The sequence below is a fragment of the Phascolarctos cinereus genome, unplaced genomic scaffold (assembly GCF_003287225.1).
Source record: "Phascolarctos cinereus isolate Bilbo 61053 unplaced genomic scaffold, phaCin_HiC Scaffold_1;HRSCAF=81, whole genome shotgun sequence".
NCBI classification, from domain to species: domain Eukaryota; kingdom Metazoa; phylum Chordata; class Mammalia; order Diprotodontia; family Phascolarctidae; genus Phascolarctos; species Phascolarctos cinereus.
In genome coordinates, this window is record NW_027555514.1 from 92,988,589 (window position 1) to 93,009,977 (window position 21,389).

Below are 21,389 nucleotides of genomic sequence, written 5' to 3' on the forward strand. Positions count from 1 at the left end.
TGTGGTGACCTCACCAGGTAGATTTTACTCATTGTAATTACAAGGGAACTATCAAGGCTGAAGTTGGACTAAGAACTTGTAAGGGTTTCTCATGGTAATAATACTAGTTATCACCAAATTTACCAAATATTAAAGCTCCTTTGTCCAAGTAAGCGATAGTTCAAAGGAAGTCACTCTCCTGTTTATAAAGCAAATGTTCAAAAAGTAAGAGTCCCATCCTGTGAGGACTAATAGGGGATGTTTTTAAGGGAGGAGTTTAGGGAAAGGACATAAAGCTGAGAAGACGTGCAGCGTTCTTACAAACATTAGAAAGTTTAGTTCTATGGCAGGACAAACCTGTGTCATGTAGCTGACCTGCATTTCAATGCAATGGAAGTTACTGACTCCACAGAGCCTTAAATGTAAGCTTCTTGACCAGTTCCCTTGTAACACCCCAAGTAAGGGTGCCTCTCTCACTTCAGCTCCCCAAAACTAGGAAAGCTATTTTTGACAGGAGGAAAACACCAGATAAGGGCTTTTTGCTAGTTAGCAGTTTTATTCTATGCAGAGCACAATGAGGAATTCCTGTCTGAACCAGGAACCCTTTCCCTCTTTTTCCACCAGAGACATCAGTAATAGTAATGAGCATTTGGCAGTGGCTTCGGAGGTAAGGAACTGAATACTTCCTTTCTTTGTCTCTCTGAAAGTAAGACCCACAGCCAATTCCAAAACCTGGAAAACCCTGATAAACCAAGGCCACAGACCTTCATGGAGCAACTAAGGTCATACATACATACATACATACATACATACACACATACATACAGAAGAAATAGGCCCAGTTCCTTGCTCACAAGTGAAGCCCTGAAACCAGATTCTACACTTGTTCCAGTGACAGGGCTCAAAGTTTACCTTCACAATCTCTGCAGGGGCTTTAGGATTTTAGCAATTTTATCTCTTCCCCTTGATTCTCTATAGACAAAGCCATTCCTACTTATGAATTCCAGGAGCTAGTCAGAGGAATACCAGAAACACTTCCTCTGCTCCCTGATTTTTCCACAGTGAAGGCAACACTAAAGAAACCTCATATCCTTTATTCCCTCCTAGAGGGTGGGCCCAGTCCCACTGTTAGGAACAACCACTTCTTTTAGAATTAAAAAAAACAACTGTCAGAAATCCTGGTTTTAAAAATTAAATGAAAAAATCCTCAAACTGAGTTCAAGACAGATATCAACAGAGAAAGGAAAGTGGCTCATTTAAGTTAATCCTCCTACATGTTAACACCAAATATAACTTTTTTTTAAAAAAAGAGAAATGTAATATTGTGCTTCCCAACTTCCTGCCACAGGACTGCTAATACCTCTGGCCCTGCTCCCCCAGAGGCAGTTACAAAACGCCCCACAATACGCCTTGGGGTGATCACAGGTCACCTGGAGGGGCAGAAGGGGTTCTGTGGGAATTTCCATTCTGGGATTCTTGTGAAGAACACTACCTGGGCCTGGCAACATAACAGAAGTCCTCACCAGGTGGCAGACCTTAGACCACTCCAACCCACAAGCCCTGGGGTAATGTGAAAAACAAGAGGCACAAAGGATTCCAAAGAATGGCTGACTCATCAGCAGGTGGAAGGCAGGATAAGGAAGCCTGACTCTCAGGCTACCTACCCCATCTCAGCATGGTTTTCAGGGAAGAGTTCGGGCTCAGTCTAGTGCTTGGTCGGAGAATGGAGAGAGGAGGGTAGGGGGGTGACTGAGCTCACCCTGCCCTAAGGCAGGATCTAATTGAGAGGTGCCTCACCCTGCACAGTGACTTTCCAGGGGGCTTATGCCGGCCCCCCCTGCCCCGGGGATAGATGAGGGGCCGGCATCCTTAGAGCAGCCCATCACTCCCTCCAGGTTCCAGGGCCAGCCCACCCCGTTCTCTCTGGTGGATCTTCTGGTGCTGTAATAGGTGCTGCTTCTGGACAAAACTCTTCTCACATTGTGCACAACTGTAGGGCCGTTCACCTGTGTGGATGCGCTGATGTCGCACCAGGTCAGAAGGATGGCTGAAGCTCTTGCCACAGTAGCCACAGATAAGTGAGCTGCGGCTCTTCCTCCAAGGGATGTGGCCCGGTAGTGCCACCAGACTGTTGGGTGAGAACCTCTCCTGAACTCGCTGGCCCATGCTTGAGCCATCCTGCAGGTGGCACCGTTGGTGGGTCACAAGGCTTGCCTTACAGCTGAAACTTCTCAGACACTCCTCACACCGGTGTGGCTTCATCTTCTTGGCCTGAGGTTTGAGCTGGGGCCTGGGCCGTAGATTCTCCTCAGGTTCTGGATCCCCAAAGGACCCCCAACCAGGGTGGGTCCTCATATGAACAGCTAGCTGCTGCTTGTATCGGAAACTGATATCACACTCAGAGCAGTCATACGAACCAGTGGCTGGGGGGCTTCGTGGGTGGGCCAGACTCCTTTTCAACCTCATACCCTGTCTGCATTCCTGACCTGATCGGGCTTGCCCACTAGATTTCCGCTTCCGATGAAAGCCCAATGTTTTGGCATCACTTCGGTCTTGGTTACACTCAATAGCTTCTTCCAGTTTAGCAACTTCTGGGTCAGTCTCCAAAAGGATAGAATTGCCCTGACCATCCCAGGTTGCAGCCTGCTCAGGGATTAGCAAAGTATGCTGTTCAACACTACCAGAAAACTCTCCAGGCAAGTCTTCAGGGCTTTCTTGATGGTACTTCATCTCCTGTTTGATCATAATTCCATCTGTTAGAGAGGAAAAGAAGAGGAGAAACGAACAAAAAAGTGAAATTCTAATATCATTGAACTCGAGACAAAAAAAAAACTCTTAAAACAGCTTTGCCTTTAAAGAGTTCAATATAAGCCATCCAAACAACAAATGATTTAGGAATATTACTCTTTACCTACAGGAGAGGCAGTGAAAACTAGTTTCAACACTTGAAAACACTAAAGCCATTTCTTACAAATATATATTTGCCATGTATATTTAAGATCTGATCTAAATTATCTGGTTTCAAAACTTTCTTCCTGACTTATGCAGCTGTATTCCAGTCTACTTCAACTCTGACCTCTTCCTCAAGCTCCCTTTATTCCATAGTCTTGAGAAGGGAAACATGGGAATATCTTTATATCATCTTTTCTGGACTGTTAGTACAAAAAGGCAATACAGGGTTTGGAGGAGAATTAGGTGTGTCATCCTTCAATTGCAAGAAATAGGGCAAAACAAACAATAGTTTATTGCAATGGTGTCAAAAATAGACTACTAAGGCAGAGATCACTCAATCACATTAAAATATAATTGGGAAATGTGTAACAAAATAAAAAGAGAATACAACATAATTCATGGTTTTCTAAGTCAATATGGGTCCCTCAAGGATCACTTTTATTTGAGTTTGACATCACTACTCTAAGGGATCACAGAATGACCCAAAGGAGTAGGTGATTAAACAATCAGTGAGTAAGAAAGCAGGGTTACATCTCACTCTCCTCTTGATAGTCAATTATGGATTGTTTAAAAAAAAACAATAACTTGAATACTCTCTCATTCAGTCCCAGTCCCACAGCATTCTCAGGAGACTCTGAGCCTGAGACCCTGAGACTCAACTCCTCTGCACAAATTTCCATCCCTCCCCTGCAGTCCTCTTCTTCTGTCCCGAGTCATCATGGCTGCAGAGGATTCTGCAGTAGCAGCTAATAAATAAAACCTACACGAACTTCATTTTTTAATAGAAAAAGTAGCAAAGGATGAGTAAGCACAGAAGGGCTATGCTTACATTATTTGCTTTCCGAAATCCATCCCTCTGCTTAACTTCTCTATTTCCATGTTCATCATCCTTCTAGTCTTACAAGTTCTCAATCTTCTTTCTCTTTATCCTTAACTCTTCATTTAACTCTAACTGCTCTCTTTAAAGTTATCAGTGGTCTCTTAATTGCCAAATCAGAGGACATTTTCTCAATCTTAAATCTTCCTGACCTCTCTAAAGCCTTTGACACAGCTGACCACCCTCTTGTCCTGGATATTTACTCTCTTCTCTCTGGGTAATCCTGACATGGTTCTTTCTTGGTTCTCTTCCTTTCTGTCTAAACCTTCCTTCTCAGTCTTCTTTGCTGGCTCAACACCCAAATAATACCCCCTCTGTGGGTTTACTGAGTCACTCTTCTCTTCTCTCTCTACGTTCTCTCAGCTGATGGATTTAACTATCATTTCTACGTAAAACTCTCCCAGTTTTACTTATGTGGCCCTACCATGTCTCCCAAACTCCAGTCTCACACCCTAAGCAAGTCATTTAATCTCTCTGTGCTTCAGTTTTTTTCCATTTATAAAACAAGGGGATTAGACTCATTGGTCTCTAAGGTCCCTTTCTATTCCAAATGTGATCTTGTGATCATGAACTACCCATCAGACATTTTCAACTGGATGCCCTGCAGGCATCTCAAATTCCGTATGTCCAAAAGAAAACTCATGACTTTTGCCTCAGAATTTACTTTCTTCTGAACTTCCCTATTAATGATGATGGCACCACCATCCTTCTATTCACCCAGGTTCTCAATCTTGGTGTTATCTTTGACTCCTCGCTTACTTTCAGCTCATACATCCAATCAGCTGCCAGATCTTGTCATATCTACCTCCTTAACACCTCTCCTATACAGACAGTTCTCGCTTTGTGTAAATTCACATTATGCAAATTCGACTTTATGTAAATAACTCTCAAAGAAATCTGTATTCCAAAAGAACACTTATGTTAACTTTACTGTACTGTATTGTGCTCTCTCTCCACTTCTGTCCCTTGGCTCAGCACTCCACAGCCTTCCACCTCCAAACCAAAACAAACCAAAACAAACCAAAACAAAAAACCTCCAAGTGAAAACAGAATGGAAGTGAGGAAAGATTGCCCTGCTACTGCCACAGATTGAGGGTTTGGCTTGAGACCTTGGAGCTGAGAGAGATTTCTGCTCCACTCCACCCATCCACTTGCATGTCTGGCCTGTGTGTGTCTCTCCTCCATCTATCCAAGTGTCATCTATCCTCTCCTGTCTATGTCCGTATCTGCTTCCCCCCCCCCATTTTTCTCCTTCCAGTATGTTCCTCCTCTTGCTCTTAATTCTCTGTCCCTAGCCCCCATGTGTCCCTGAACCATGTAGTTCATGTAGAGGTGAACCCTCCTTGGGAGGGGAGCTAAGGGGGGGATTTGGCTCCCCACCCCATCCTGCTACCCTCCCTCCCTTCCCCATATGCATGGGCTAATTCACATTATGTAAAAATCACTTTATGGAACGGTCCACTTATGTAAAGTGAAAACTGTCTGTATACCTCTTCTCTCCATTCAGATAGCAACCACCTTATTTCAGGGCCTCATCATCCAGACAATTATAATAGATTCCAAATTAGTTTCCCTGCCTCAAGTCTTTTCTTACTCTAACCTAACCTCCATACTGGCTTAGGAAAAAGTGATTTTCCTAAAGCTTAAGTCTGATCATGTCACCTTCTGCTCTTTAATAAATTCTAGTGGTTCTCTATTATTTCATCTTTATCTCATCATTTCTTAATTTCTATTTTCTATTTAAGTTTTGTAATGTACATGATTATTAGTACAGTTGTACATGTATTTAATTTAAAAGTAAATATGTTTTGGGGGTACAGGCACAAAAATTTTTTACTGATGGGGTGTGAGAGAAAGTTTGGAGGCTGCTGGCTTTTGGTATCAGCACTTCCTCTAGATTATTCAGGAGAGTCACATATAAGGGGCTGGCATATTTTTTAATCAAGCCAGGAGTGATATCAAACCATGGTGATAAGAAAGAAAATGCGGTGAGAATGGGATATAGACATAGTCAGAGAGGCTAAATGAAGATGGGGCGGGGGGAGGTGTGGTACAGCTATGGTGCCCATGATGTTGGGAGCCTAGGTCTCACTTTCTTCATAAAATTTGTGAGATACAACTTAAATATGGCTCTGGTAGGACCTTATACAAGAGAAAAAGAATAGATAAAAAGGCTTGAGAAGCAGCATCATATATTTAGAAGATATGTGAGGAAACTCAGGAACCTCAGAGAGTAAGTATGAAGAGTACCTAAGTGAGACTCAATGAAGGCAGAGACAGATGTGATACTGCCACCGGAGTATACTGCAAACTGCCTGGACTGAAGAAGCATTATTTGTTTGGGAATGGACCCCAAAACAAAAGAAGAAGAAGAAGAAATACACATAACACAAATCTGGCCTGAAGGCATTTGCTGGAGCTCTATGTCTCTCTCTAGATGAAGTACTGGGTATAAATAAAAAGAAAGCCAGTTTAGAGTTCAAGGATATGCCTTCAAACCAGGGCCAACCTAGTGTACCCTTCTGCAAGTCATTTATCCTTACTGAGTCTTAGTTTCCTCCCTTGTAAAACAAGGGATTGTACTAGATGATTGATCCCAAGATTTTCTCTCCTCTCCCACCTCATCAGTGGGAGTCACAAGTGTATTCTGCTGCTACAGAAATCACACAGGTGCATGAGAAATGTGAGAAAGTGAGAACCATGGACAGATGGAGCCTAGAGCTGAACTGTGCTAGCTGAGCTGACTCAAAATTTCCTATCCCTAGGGAAGAATATCCAGAGAATAAGACTACCAAGGATTTCCTAAATGGCCTAATAAAAGTCATTTTGGCTTGTGGAGGATAGGTTGTGTGAAATGGCCATTGATGCAATAGCAGTAGATGGTTTGGTCAACATGAGGCCCATTTTGTGTGAGAATTGAAGGCTCTGCCTTAGCCCTTCCTTAAAAGCTAGTGAAGGAAGGTATAAATCAAAGGCAAGTACAGCATCCATGCAGATGAGGCCAAGTAGGCACTGAGTGACCTTTGTGTCATGCCTTTCTAAACATGGTGCTTTCCAGAAAGCTGGTAAACAATTTTTACAGCATGTATCCCTGATAAAGGCCTCATTTCTCAAATATACAGAGAACTGAGTCAAATTTATAAGAATACATGTCATTCCCCAAGTGATAAATGGTTGATACGCACAGGCAGTTTTCAGACAAAGAAATCAAAGCTATCTACAATCTTATGAAAAAATGCTCAAATCACTATTGATTAGAGAAATGCAAATCAAAACACCTCACAACTATAAGATTGGCTAATATGGGGGCGGAGCCAAGATGGCAGAGTAAAAGCAGTGACTTGCTTGAGCTCTCCCCCAAACCCCTCCAAATACTCATAAAAAATGGCTCTAAACAAATTCTGAAGCAGCAGAACCCACAAAAAGACAGAGTGAAACAAATTTCCAGCCCAAGACAACCTGGATGATTGATCAGAAAGGTGTATTGCGCCGGGCTGGGAGCGCAGCGCAGCGTGGGCGTGCAGGCCGCAGCAAACCTGGAGCAGGCCTCAGAGGACTGAATCGCGGGCAACTGTGGAGGTTTCCAGACTCCTCAATCCACCACGAATGCCAAAGACAACTTAGAAGGTCAGTGGGAAAAGTCTGTTTCTGTCAATGGTCAGAGAGGAAGGCGGGGTCTCAGCTCCATTCCCCAAGAGCCTGGAGGGGGGGGCCAGCTGCTTCCTGAGCTTCTGGCCCACAGACTGAGGGGGAATCCAGTGGCTGATCAGAGAGGGACTGCAGGGATCTCTTTGCCAGTGCTGAGGCAGGAATCTCTTGCTTTGCCCGTGTGTGGATCTGGGTCACAGTTCTGGGCGGCAGTGCTGGGGTGAGGAGGAACGCTGGCATGGTGGAGCTTGTAGTGGCTGTGGAGAGGAACCCCTCCTCACAGTTACAGGACAGAAAGGAATACTTGTGGTCACAGGCCAGGAAAGGAGTAAACACCTCACCCCTTATCATACCACCTTGGAAGAACTGAAAATTTACAGGTCCCTACAAGTATCTCTGAAAACAGCTACACAAACCCCTGAAGCTTGGGACAGTACATTCTCCACATTGGAAGCAGACTCTTACCTTAACAAGGAGTTTAAAACTCAAGTAATTGGCTGGGATCATGAGCAAGCAGCGCAAAAAGAGTCAGACTATATTATCTTACTTTGGTGAAAAAGATCAAAATATACAACCAGAAGAAGACAACAAAATCAAAGCTCCTACATCCAAAGCCTCCAAGAAAAATATGAATCAGTCCCAGGCCTTGGAAGAGCTCAAAAGGGATTTTGAGAAGCAAGTAAGGAAGTAGAGGAAAAACTGGGAAGAGAAATGAGAGTGATGCAAGAAAATCATGAAAAACAAGTCAACAGCTTGCTAAAGGAGACCCAAAAAAATACTGAAGAAAATAACACCTTAAAAAACAGCCTAACCCAAATGGCAAAAGAGGTCCAAAAAAACAATGAGGAGAAAAATGCCCTAAAAAGAAAAATTGGCCAAATGGAAAAGGAAGTCCAAAAGATTACTGAAGAAAATACTTCCTTAAAAATTAGAATAGAGCAATTGGAAGACAGTGACTTTATGAGAAATCAAGACACTGTAAAACAAATCCAAAAGAATGAAAAATTAGAAAACAATGTGAAATATCTCATTGGAAAAACAACTGACCTGGAAAATAGATCCAGGAGAGAGAATTTAAAAATTATTGGACTATCTGAAAGCCATGATCAAAAAAAGAGCCTAGACATCATCTTTCAAGAAATTATCAAGGAAAACTGCCCTGATATTTTAGAACCAGAGGGCAAAATAGAAATTGAAAGAATCCACCGATCTCCTCCTGAAAGAGATCCCCAAAGGAAAACTCCTAGGAATATTATAGCCAAATTCCAGAGTTCCCAGGTCAAGGAGAAAATATTACAAGCTGCCAGAAGGAAACAATTCAAGTACTGTGGAAACACAATCAGGATAACACAAGATTTAGCAGCTTCTACATTAAAGGACCGCAGAACATGAAATATAGTATTCTGGAGGGCAAAGGAGATAGGATTACAAAAGAATCACCTACCCAGCAAAACTGAGTATAATCCTTCAGGGGAAAAAATGGTCATTCAGTGAAATAGAGGACTTTCAAGCATTCCTGATGAAAAGACCAGAGCTAAACAGAAAATTTGACTTTCAAATACAGGACTCCAGTGGAACATGAAGAGGTAAACAGGAAAGAGAAATCATAAGAGACTTATTAAGATTGAACTGTTTACATTCCTGCATGGAAAGATGATATTTGTAACTCATGAGAACTTTGTCAGTATTAGGGTAGTTGAAGGAAAAAAATTGTATGTATGTATATATAGATAGATAGAGGGCACAGGGTGAGTTGAAGATTAAGGGGTCATATCTGGAGAATAAAATTAAGGGATGAGAGAGGATGATACTCAGAGAAGAAAGGGAGAGGTAGAATGGGGTAAATTATCTCACAAAAAAAAACAGAAAAGAAAAGTCTCTCACAGTGGAGGGGAAATAGGGGAAGGTGAGAGGGAATGAGGAATCTTATTCTCATAGGATTTGGCTTAAGGGAGAATAACATACACATTCAATTGGGTATGGAAATCTGTCTTACCCTACAGGAAAATAGGGGGAGAAGGGGAAAAGGGAGCAGGGGGTGATAGAGAGGAGGGCAGATTGGGAAAGAGGGTAATCAGAAGCAAATACTTCTGAGGAGGGACAGGGTCAAAAGAAAGAATAGAATAAATGGGAGGGCAGGATAGGATTAAGTACAACCTATACTGAGTTGCTTACCTTTTCAATGAGGGTGGGTGGGGAGGGAGGAAGGGAGAAAATTTGGAACTCAAAGTTTTAAAAGCACATGTTTTAAAAAAAAGTTTTCACATGCCACTGGGAAATAAGAAATACAGGAAATGGGGTACAGAAGTCTATCCTGCGCTACAGGAAAATAGAAGGGGAAGGGGATAAGAGAAGGGAGGGGGGAGAGATAGAAGAGAAGGCAGACCAGGGGAAGGGGTATTCAGAATGCATGCTATTTTGGGGTGGGGGGAGGGGTGAGAAATTTGGAACTCAAAAACTTGTGGAAGTGAATATTGAAAACTAAAAATAAATAAATTTATATAAAAAAATTTAAAAAAAAAGATTGGCTAATATGACAGAAAAGGGAAATGACAAATGTTGGAGGGGATATGGGAAAACTGAGACACTAATGCACTGCTGGTGGAGTTCTGAACTGATCCAATTGGGATTGGAGAGCAATTAGGAACTATGCCCAAATGGCTATAAAACTGTGCATACCCTTCGATCCAGCAATACCACTAGTAGGTTTATATCCCAAAGAGATTTTTTAAAAAGTGGGGGGAGGACATATTTTTACAAAAATATTTATAGCAGCACTTTTTGTAGTGGCAAAGAATTGGAAATTGAGGTGATGTCCATCAATTAGGAAACGGCTGAACAAGTTATGGTATATGATTGTAATGGAATATTATTCTGCTATACGAAATGACAAGCAGACTGACTTCAGAAAACCTAGAAAAACTTACATGAACTAATGCAAAGTCAAATGAGCAGAACCAGGAGGACACTGTACACAGTAACAGCAATACTACATGATAATCAACTATGAACGCTTAGCTATTCTCAGCAATACAATGTTCCCAGACAACCCCAAAAGACTCACGATGGGATAATGCTATCCACCTCCAGAGAAAGAAGTGATGGTGTCTGAATATAGATCAAAGCATACTATTTTTCACTTTCTGTTTTTTCATGCTTTTTTCCCCCCTTTGGGTCTGTATCTTCTTTCATAACATGACTAATATGCTAATATGTTTTGCATGATTGAACATGTATAACTTTCTCGGGGAGGGAAGAGGTGAGAAAGGGAGAGAGAAAATTTGCAACTCAAATTTTTAAAAACTGAATGTTAAAATTTGTCTTTACATGTAATTGGGGAAAAAATATTATCAAAAAAAAAATAAATGTGGTGCTTTCTCCGATTACCTCCCATTTACACTGTATGTGTCCCATACTTATATAGTTGTGTTTGCATGTTATCTCCCCCATTAAACTGTGAGTTCCTTGTGATCAGGGACCATGTTAGTGCCTTTCTTTGTATCCCCAGCACTTAGCACAGTACTGACACTTTGAAGTGCTTCAAAAATGCTTGACTGTTAACTGACCAAAGTCAGATTACTATATTGGAAACAGCACTGGATTAGTCAGCGCAGTTCCCTTTTTACCCCAAACAATGTCATCGGCTGCACAGTTGGTGATCTGGAACACTTCTGAATCCATCAGTTTTCTAACTGAGCCTTATACTTTTATGACTAGCACTGCCATGGTCTTGTGAATAAATTCAGAAGGAAAATGAAGTACAGTCCTTGCTCACAAGTTTATAATTATAAAGTTAATTAACAGTTCATTAATAATATAAGAAAACACCTCATTTAAAATCCATCACAAAGTAATCAAAGATGGGTTCCAGAAGAGTACAGGAGGGTAAGGACCCTCAGAGGGAGAGATTACTGTAAGTTACAGTAGAAAATATCCTGTAGCCACTCACCTGGGTGGGGACCACCAGGGCTCTCCCCAGCCAAATCCCCCAGTTCCTCTGTACCAGATTCTTCTTCCTGGTGGGCCAGGATCTCAGGGTTGGAAATGGCACAGTCTGAGAACAAGAAAAGAAAAAAGAGAAACACTGAGTATTTAGCTTGTGATTGGTGACCAAAACTCCCAATGCTAGACCTCAGGAGAACCATGGGAAAACTGTAACTATTTTCCCTGTCCCAGCTGCTTAGGTCACTTCATAAATTCATAGATTATGTGATTTTTTTGCTGTCATTTAGTTGTTTTCAGTTGTGTCTGACTCTTCATGATCCCTTTGGGAGTTTTCTTGACAAAAATATTAGAGAGCTTGTCATTTTCTTCTCCAGTTCATTTTATAGATTAGGATTGCTTAAATTTATTTTGCCCACACTGTGAATGATCAAGTATTTCAATTTTATGCATTTTCAATTTTTCCAGAGACCTTTGATATGTTAACAAGACATAAAGTCTTACCTAAGCTAATCAATTCAACAAACATTTATTAAATGGGTACTAAGGTACTATCTTAGTTGCTGGGGATACAAAGACACAGAATGACCTAGACTCTATTCTCAAGGAGTTTACTCCTAACAAGGCAAAAAAGACATGGACACTTATGATTATTATACAAGAGAGAGACTCTGATTAAGTGCAAAGGAGAGGTCCAGGCACTACAGCAAAAACAATGAGGTATAATGAAAAGAATGATAGTCTTGAAATCAAAAGACCTGGGTTTGAGTGCTGGCTCTAACACTTATTAGTTATATGCCCACAGGGAAGTAATTTCACTTTACAGATAAAGATATGTAGACGTGCTTTTAAAGAGCAATTTAATTACAATGGAAGACACTTCCCACTCAGAGAATCTATAGCTTCACAGAAAAATTCTTCAATTAAAAAGAACTTGTGATAGAGGGGTACTGGATGGGGCATTAACACCAAATATTCTTAAAAACTCAATTGTAAAATATCCAAGGCAAGGTAAGCTGGTTTACCCTTTGCCACACTCTACAACCTTCTGACCCATCTTCCTCACTCAGTTGGTGTGTACTAAGAGAACACAAATATACTCTAAGAGCAAGTTTAAGATAAGTATAAATAAATGATTCCACCACCCTGAGGATTGGATTTATGATCTCTAAGGTCATTTTCAACTTTAAATCCATGATACTATGAAGTGTTATATACAATATTCCAAAGGCAATATTATTTTACAACATTATTTTCCAAAACTATCACCACATCTTTCTTCATCCCTATAAAAACCCAGTGAGGTAAGAAAGATATTATCTATCTTGACAGATTAGGAAAGAAGAAAAATGACTTGCCCACAATCATAGTTAAGAGACAGAGCGATTAAACAAATCCAATTCTCCTGTCTTCTAATATAGTGTTCCTTCCATTTGATCATGCTTTTCTTATTAACAAGGAAAATCAAGACCTACCCAGGAGATCAAAGACGATAAATGCCAGTGGGACTTCTAAATATTTTTGCAAATGAGAAGAAAAGGGAGATTCCTATATTATGAGCTGGCAACGGATATCATAAGGGCCCAGGTCAATTACTGTCCCCATCCCAGAGTCCATAACAATCAAGATAATTCTACAAAAGGAACTTTCCTTACCCAGAGAGACGAGGGTCTCAAAGTTGCTCTTCATCACATTCCTGTAAAGTTCTTTTTGCCAATCATCCAAGTTCTCCCATTCTTGCTCTGAGAAATAGACTCCATCATTTTCAAAAGTCCCAGGCACCTGAAATCACAAGGATTACATACTGAGTGTCTCTTATCATCATGGCACAGCTTGACCCTTCAAGAAAAAAGCAAGAAACCAGAAATGAAAGCGTATACAAGGTCAAATATCCCCTTCTAACCCTCAGCTCCAGACTTAGATTACCTTGGGGACCTCGCCCTTGCTGCCTGGGGGCAGTCGCAGGATCCAGAAGTTCCTGTTTCTCAGCAGGTTCTCCATGTTCTCTAGCCTCCTCTGGAGCAACCCATACTCCTGTACCAAGGTCCCTAACACAGCCCATTTGCCCTCCAACTGGTTCCCAAACTCTACTGCTGTCTTCTCATAATCAGCCAGTTTCTTCTCTGCCATCCCTGTCCGCCCCTCCAGGGTCTGTAATCGGGCAGCCTGGGACTCCACCTTCTTTTCCACTGCCTGAATGGCTGCCACCACAGTCCAGAGGGAGATCTCTGTACTCTGTAGGTATGAATCTTTCTCTGAGGCTGAAGGCAGGAGTGACGAGGAAGTTATAGATGTGGAGCGTCGTTTTCCCTTGTTCTGAGGAATGAAAGACAGAATTATGATCACAGTCTGATTAGACAATGACAGTTAAAACATACAACAATATGAAAAGAACTGCCATGTTTCAAAGTTGTTCAACAATGTCTAGCTTAGGATCTAAGGTTTTTCCTGGTTTAAAAAAGATAAAAGCACCACACAGATTTCACTGAGCTTTCTGACATTTATCATCATCCTAAAAGTGGAAAAAACACTATAGGTGAAACTCAAAGGAAACATAACCAAAATCATGATTTTCTGGGAATTTTGTTCTTTTTTTGGTGGGGAGGGAGAAAAGGTGGGGATAACACAATAAAAGAAATCAACAGCAATAGTCCACATAAATGAAATCCACAAATAATCCTCCAACTAACTTAACCACCTCCAGGGAAGACCCAACAGTCACGATTCTGCTCGAAGAACCACTTCTTGTTTACTGTGGGCTAAATTCTGTTCCAGGTGTTGGGTCTATTGGGAAGAGCACATGATTAGGAGCCAAGTGAGCTAGTTTCTAGCTGACAGTGACTAGCTGTATGAATAATGGTTTCCTCATCTGTCAAATAAAGTCACAGTCAACAAGTCTATAAGCATTTATAAAGCACCTACTATGTGTCAAGCACTAACCACTGGGGATGCAATGGCAAAAAGAAAAAAATAAAGAAACTATAAGAGAGGAAGGGAAAGGAAAAGGATACTAAGATTAGACTTTTTTAAAGGTCTATTCCAGCTCCAAAATGTGATAAGTCTACAAAACAGCTGACAGAAGCAAAATGTAAGTGCTGCTTGGCCACCCTAATACGTCCTGCCATAAGACTTTCCCACCCACTTTTCATCTTCCAGTCCTAGGGGCAGGCAATCCATGAAATAAAAAGAGATAACATTCCTGTCCCATGTTCATCTGCTACTACCAACATCTCTTGTTACCAAGTCCTATCCATTTTTTCATCCTTGATATGAACTTTAAGTTGTCTTTCCAGCACATTCATACTCCCAGGAGGCTGACTGACAAGCATAGATCTATCAATCATTTGCCTGGGGTCAGTAACACAGTCTGGAGCTGCACAAAACAGGATAAAATCAACTGGTGCATGTGGGGAGTTTCAAGACCAAAACCATGGCCTCATTGGCAATATACCCTAAACCAAGTGAGTTATCCTGGCTATCTACCCTCTCCACCTGTCCCATACCCAGCTAGCAAAAAACTATGCCAGATATTTAAATATCAAAAATGGTCAAAAGGAAAAACAAAAAAAAAATACACATACAAGATGCATACACACACACACACACACACACACACACACACACACACACACACCCATGTCTATTTTGCCCATAATTTTAGGTTTATAAAGCAAGGACCATGGTCACTCAATAAATGGTAAATAGCAGAAATGTAGAGAAGAGGATAAAGAGAAACAAAGAAATACACAAACAAATTGTCAAATCTTTGTTGAGACTGCTACATGGATCATTTGGCAAATCCAAGGCATAAGGGATACGAGAAGGGTTCTTTCTAAACATTGTCTATATTGTTTTTAGGTTGTCTGTTTCCCAAATGCCTAGATCCTAGGCTTTCAGTGAATTCGTTATGTAGAAGTTCCCTTTCTACCACTGATTTTCTCCCCTACCTAATATAATATGCAGCATCACTCTCCAGTGTTTTGAAATGCTGCCATCAGACAAGTCCACCACTACTTTAGAAAACAGACCTCAAAATACACAATAATGGATACCATAAAAATACTTGTTGAAACAGTTCTCAAAAGACCTGAGAACTATTTATTAAAAGTCACATGAAAGACTGCTCCAAGTCACTGATATTCAGAGAAATGAAAATCAAAACAACTGGGAAGTTTCACCTCATATCCAGAAAATTAGGAAACATAACAAAAGATAGAAATAATAACTGTAGGGGGAGCTTTGAAAAGATAGGCATATTAATTCTGTTGGTGGAGTTATGTATTGGTTCAAACATTCTGGAAAGCAATTTGAAATTATGCTAAAACCCTATAGCCAAAAGTATACCCAATGGATGTCAAAGAAAGGCAGATCCCAGATGTACAGAAATATTCATGGCAGCACTTTTTGTGCTAGCAAAGAACTGGAAACTAAGTAGAGTTAAACAAATAGTGGTAAGTGAATATAATAGAATATTACTATGCCACACAAAACGATGGATATGAAAAATTCAAAGAAGCCTGGGAAGATTTAAACAATGATTACAACGATGCAAAAGCAAAGAACTAAAAAAAAAAGCCTAACACTAAAATTATAATAAGCAAAGTTGGCCCTGGAGGGAAATAAGAAAATACATCTCTCTTCTTTTTCGCAGAGATGGGGGACCACGGGTGGTAGAAAGCTATAGATAATATAAGACTATTAATATGTTCATTTTGCTGAACTGCTTTTCCTTATTTATTCTCTCTCTCTCTCTCTCTCTCTCTCTCTCTCTCTCTCTCTCTCTCTCTCTCTCTCTCTCTCTCTCTCTCTCTCATGTATTTATACACACTGGAAGACCCCAGAGGTATGTAAACAGGGATGGATGTGTGCCAAAATGAAGGTGATATAAAAATGAACAGTTTCATGCTGGCTGAGGCATTCTGACAGCAGGGGAAGGGAATGAGCATTTATTAAGCACCTACTATGATCCAGGCCTTGTGCAAAGCACTTTGCAAATATTACCTCATTTGATCTTCACAATAACACTGTGATAGGTGCTGTTATCATCCCCATTTTAACAGAGGTTAAGTGATTTGCTCAGTGTTACATAGCTAGTTAGTCTGAGGCCAGATCTGACCTCAGGTCTTCCTGACTTGAAGCCCAGCATTCCAAACACTGTGACACCAGCCACCCATGAACATATGATTCCTATTTGTGTTTCCATTATCTAGCACATTGTTTTGCTCACATTTGGAACTCAAATGATTGTTGTTGAGCTCCAGATATGAACAAAACAATGTTCTAGGTAATGGAAACACAAATAGGCATCATAGGATCCCCTTCCTCCTGGGTTACAGGGAGAAAGATGAGAGATGACCAAACAAGGCAATATATGTTAAGCCGCATTAGGTCATCTGTCTGCATGACATCTTTGCATTCTGTCTCTGTTGTGCCTTTGCTCCTATCAACCATTCCTACTCTCATGCATCTTCAATTTCTACCTGTGTTAGCTTTTTCTCTTTGACCTACAAACAAGTTGTCACCTATCCTTTAAAAAAAATATCCCCTTCCCTTGAACTTGACATTTCTTTAAGCTACCATCTTTTCTTCTTAGAGACAGCAAGATCATATAGCAGATACAGCACTGGGCCTGGAGTCGGGAAGATCAGAGTTCATATCTGGCCTCAGACTCTTACCAGCTATGTGAGCTTGGGCAAGTCACCTAACCTATTTGTCTCAGTTTCTCCAACTATAACATGTGGATAATAATTGTGCCTACCTTCCAAGGTTGCTACAAGGATCGAATGAGATAATATTTGTATAGTACTTAGCCAGTAACTGGCATATAGGTGCTTAATAAATGCTTGCTTCCTTCCTTTGCTGCTAAACTTTTCTCACCTTTCTTTGGAATCATCAACTCCTCAATCTCAGGAAATCTGGCTTCCATCTCTACCACTCTACTGAAACTGCTCCCTCCAATCTCTAGGTGTTTTATCATCAAATCCAATGGGCTTTTTACAAGTCCATACCTTCCTTTTGATACCCTTTAATTTCTTTGAAACTACTCTCCTGGTTCTTTTACTCCTTTGAGTACAAGAATCCTTCACAGACTTTTCCTCTTTCTACTCCCAAGATTTTGTTCTCGATCCTCTTTTCTTTGAACATTCTCTCCCAAAGTGATCTACTCCACAGCCAAGTTTAAATTATCATGTCAATGCACATGACTCTCAGGCCTCAACTTTTCCCTAGACCCCATTCAAAGTATCACCAGCAGTCTTACCAATTACTTCAAACTAAACAAGTCTAAAACAGAATTATCTCATAAACCCATTATTTATATGGTTACTACTATCACAAGCAATAGAAAATTCCTACTTTTAAACAAAACAGCACTAAATCCCCATTTCCAGAAGGCCAGGCAGTGCTAAGTTTTTGTTTTGTTGCTGTTTTTTCTTTTGGAGCACCTACTGTTGTACCACTGATTTGGCAATTAAACAGGTAATGAAAGCTTTGAATTCTCAATAGCCATTTAGTTATGCAAACCTTACATTGTTATATGAACAAAAGGTTTCTGAAACTGAACTGTGAACTCTGAGATGTCAGGAATACTTTTACAATTCAAATCCTACCAGGAGTACTGTGGTCTTGGTAAAACTGTGTTATCAAAGAATATGATAGTTCTATAATAACATTTTGATGATAATTTCCATTTCTAAGATATAAATTAAAATATTTAATGTACTCAAACCACTTGTTACATGCTTATTTTCTTCTAAAATTTCTAGCCTCATCCTTTTTTTATCCTGGAGGAGATGCACCATTCTCCTTGCACCAGCATCTATCACAGGTGTTCCATGTCTAAGTGTGGGAAGCATTGGCCTAACGGTAGTAGGTGCTCAATAAATGTTTGTTGATATTGATTTGATATCACCTTTGGAAATGCACTTGCCTCCTTTTAGGCCAATAAAGAATGAAACTACTTAACAGATCACCAAGTTCCACCATTCACTCATAGTGAAATAGGGAGCAAAAAAATTCCAACATGATTAATTAAATCAGTAAGCATTTATTAGGAACTATTATATATAATCAGATGCTGCACTAGGTGCTACGGATATAAATGCAAAAAGTAAAACAATCTCTACTTTCAGAACTTCAATTTTTGAAGCCCTTCTCCTCTAGGTTCACTTATATCCGTAACTAAAAGTTTCCCTCCATGAATCTTTGAAACAATGTTTGACTTCACCTATGAACTTATTTTCAAATTTCTATTATAGATATTATTATACCTCTTATCTCTTTACTAGACTATAAGCTCCCTGAGGAATAGGGAACGAGTCATTTTTCATCTTTTATCACCTGCAACTAGATTAAGGAATCAACTACAACACGAATTATATGACACTTCAGAGTTTATAAAGCATTCTTCTTAAAACAACTGGAGCTAATACACACAGGTCCTCTGACTTCAAGAACAGTGCTAGGCACAGTAATAAACATTTGTTGAACTGATCTAAATTGTACTTTATGTCAAAGCTCCCCTGTTACCAGTTTTTGACAATGGACTGGCATACATTATAGTGAAAGTCAATCATATTACAACCAACATCTCAGTCATAAACTCTCCCAGAGAAAAATAACAGGACCATCCAAATGCCATAAGTATAAAGACGGCCTTAAATTTCACTACCAGATGCCAAAGCCAAAATAAAGTTTAAAGATCACAAATCTAATTCTCACATTTGTACTCAAGGGGTAGACTAAGGTCATAGGAATAAGCATATACAAAGGCAGAGCTGAACTCTTTGAAAGCTGGATTTGGGAGAACTCTACAGGTGGCAGCTAGGTGGTGCAGTGGATAGAGTGCCGGTCCTGGAGTCAGGAGAACCTGAGTTCAAATCCAGCCTCAGACACATAATAACTTCCTAGCTGTGTGACTCTGGGCAAGTCGCTTAACCCCAATTGCCTCGCCAAAAAACAAACAAAAAAAAGGGAACTCTACAGGTAACAAAGCAACAGCAGGTTTCCAGGGATGTCCAACCTAACAGCCCAGAAGCAGACGCTAACTTTGACAGGGAGATGTGGGGCTGCAGGTTCAATATGCTTCAGTGTAAATGTACTAAAAAAAGACTTAGTCACTTACCAGCGGCAAGGCTGTAAGTTATCAATCAACCAACATCTATTTAAGCTCTTGGTATGTATGTGCTAGGCACTGGGCTAAGCTCAGATGATACAAATACAAAAATTAAGCACGCCTAGTCCCTGAACAGTTTATGATGTAAAGTTTTCAAATCTGCAAAATGGGAGCTGCTAGGTGGTGAAGTGGACAGTAGGGCCTGGAGTCGGGAAGACTCATCTTTCCAAGTTCGAATCTGGTTTCAGACACTTACTAGCTGTGTGACCCTGGGCAAGTCAATTAACTCTGTTTGTCTCAGTTTCCTGAAATGACAAACTATTCCAGTATCTTTGCCAAGGAAACCCCAAATGAGTCATGAAGAACTGGACATGAGTGAACAACAAAACAGGGACGACGACATTTGGGACTACTCATCCTAGAGTAGTGGAGAAGAGTGTTTTGCATACTGTACAAATATGAATCATGACTGTTTTTACGTTCTAACTGGATCGGTCAGCCAACTAGCATTCGCAAAGCGCCTACTATGTGCCAGGCATTCTGCACAGGTGTCATAAAGGCAAAGAATAGCATCCCAAAGAATATCCCAGGATGGTGGCACGTACGAATGGGGTGGAGAGGTGAGAAATGCGGCCAAGCTTGGAGGAACAAGACCGTCCTGATACAACCTGAACACGAGTTTCTCCCCAGCATCTTAATAAGAGTTAATTAAAGGCCTACCATGCACCAGGTCAATCGATGACACTCCCCCAGGACCAAGGAGAGGTACTAAGCTTCCCAGACCCCCAGAAAACAGACCGAGGGGCGAAGCACACTCAACACAACTCCCTAGGAACAAGCACCTAGTGAAATACACGCCGGATCTGGAGTCCGTGGCTCTGGGTTCAAAATCTGTGGGGACACCCGGCTATCTAAATAAACAAGATGACAGAGCGCTTGCTTCGCAACCCTTAAAGCGCCGCGTAGAAGGTGGCTCTCCTGCTGTGACCTTGGGCAAACCTCCCTTGCTCTCAGTTTCCTCGTCTGTAAAATGAGGAGTGGCGACCAGGCGAAGTGCGAAGCCCAGGGCAGGAGCTGCTGCCAGCTCCCCGGGAGCGTCAGCGCAGCCCCGGCACCATCCGGGTGGAAGCAAAACGCAGGTCCTCGGGGGCCGCCTCCCCCGGGGGGCGGCGCTCCTCAGTCGAGCCTGTCCCCCGCTCCGCACCCCGCGCCTCAGGTCAGGCCTCGGGGTGCCCCCCGGGCCCGCCTCCGTCCACCCCTCCGTGGGCCAGCTCCCCGGCCCACCGGGAGAACAACCTCACCGGAGGAGAAGCCGCCTCGGCCATGGCTCCCCGCTGTTGTCCTCACACAGCCGGGCCGCGAGCCAGGCCGAACCGCCGTCGGTTTGTCCGGACCCCCAGAGCAGCGGCAACCGCCGCCACCGCCGCCGCAGCCACCGCCGCCGTGTTGATACAAACTGCATCCTGGGAGCCGCGACCCGCCCCGCCCGCCTACCCCGCCAAGAGCAACCTCCGGCTTGGCAGCCCAGCCGCGGAACGACGCACAGCGCCGCCAGCGGGCCGGGCGGAGGGAGAGCAACCGGACCTCCGGCGGATGCTCAGAGCCAGGACCGGCGGATGCGCAGAACCAGGACCGGCGCCGGGGCAGAGGCCATCTTTTCTTAACCCGTTCTCGCTTTCAAAAGCAAGTAGTTTGTCAGGGGATTTTCATTTGGAAGATTTCTGGTTTCTTTGGTCCATTCTTCAACAATCATTTTAAGTGCCCTTGGTGTGTAAAGCAGTGTTAGTTTCATGGGGAGATACAAAGATAACCTGAAAGATAAATAAAATGAACAAACAAGATAATTAAATTTCTTGCCTTTATTAAGTTTATCATCTG

At 41.7% G+C, this 21,389-nt stretch overlaps 1 protein-coding gene across 1 annotated transcript; it reads right to left on the bottom strand.

Moving 5' to 3' along the window:
- Nucleotides 1–21,009, bottom strand: ZNF212 (zinc finger protein 212). The gene is made up of 5 exons (XM_020977501.2): nucleotides 20,813–21,009; nucleotides 13,325–13,714; nucleotides 13,054–13,180; nucleotides 11,406–11,510; nucleotides 1–2,732 (listed from the first exon to the last, which is right to left on the bottom strand). Exons 1-5 carry the CDS (start codon nucleotides 20,834–20,836, stop codon nucleotides 1,849–1,851), a joined length of 1,530 nt encoding a protein of 509 aa, XP_020833160.1. The 5' UTR covers nucleotides 20,837–21,009; the 3' UTR covers nucleotides 1–1,848.
- Nucleotides 21,010–21,389: the final 380 nt, after the last annotated feature.

Excerpts from the sequence above, each read along its gene's own strand:
- ZNF212 (XM_020977501.2), bottom strand. The coding sequence starts at position 20,836 with ATGGCCGAGGCGGCTTCTCCTCCG. Across the intron at positions 13,715-20,812 it reads CCGAGGCGGCTTCTCCTCCG|AACAAGGGAAAACGACGCTC; the intron begins GTGAGGTTGTTC and ends TTCATTCCTCAG. Across the intron at positions 13,181-13,324 it reads GCAAGGGCGAGGTCCCCAAG|GTGCCTGGGACTTTTGAAAA; the intron begins GTAATCTAAGTC and ends TTGTGATTTCAG.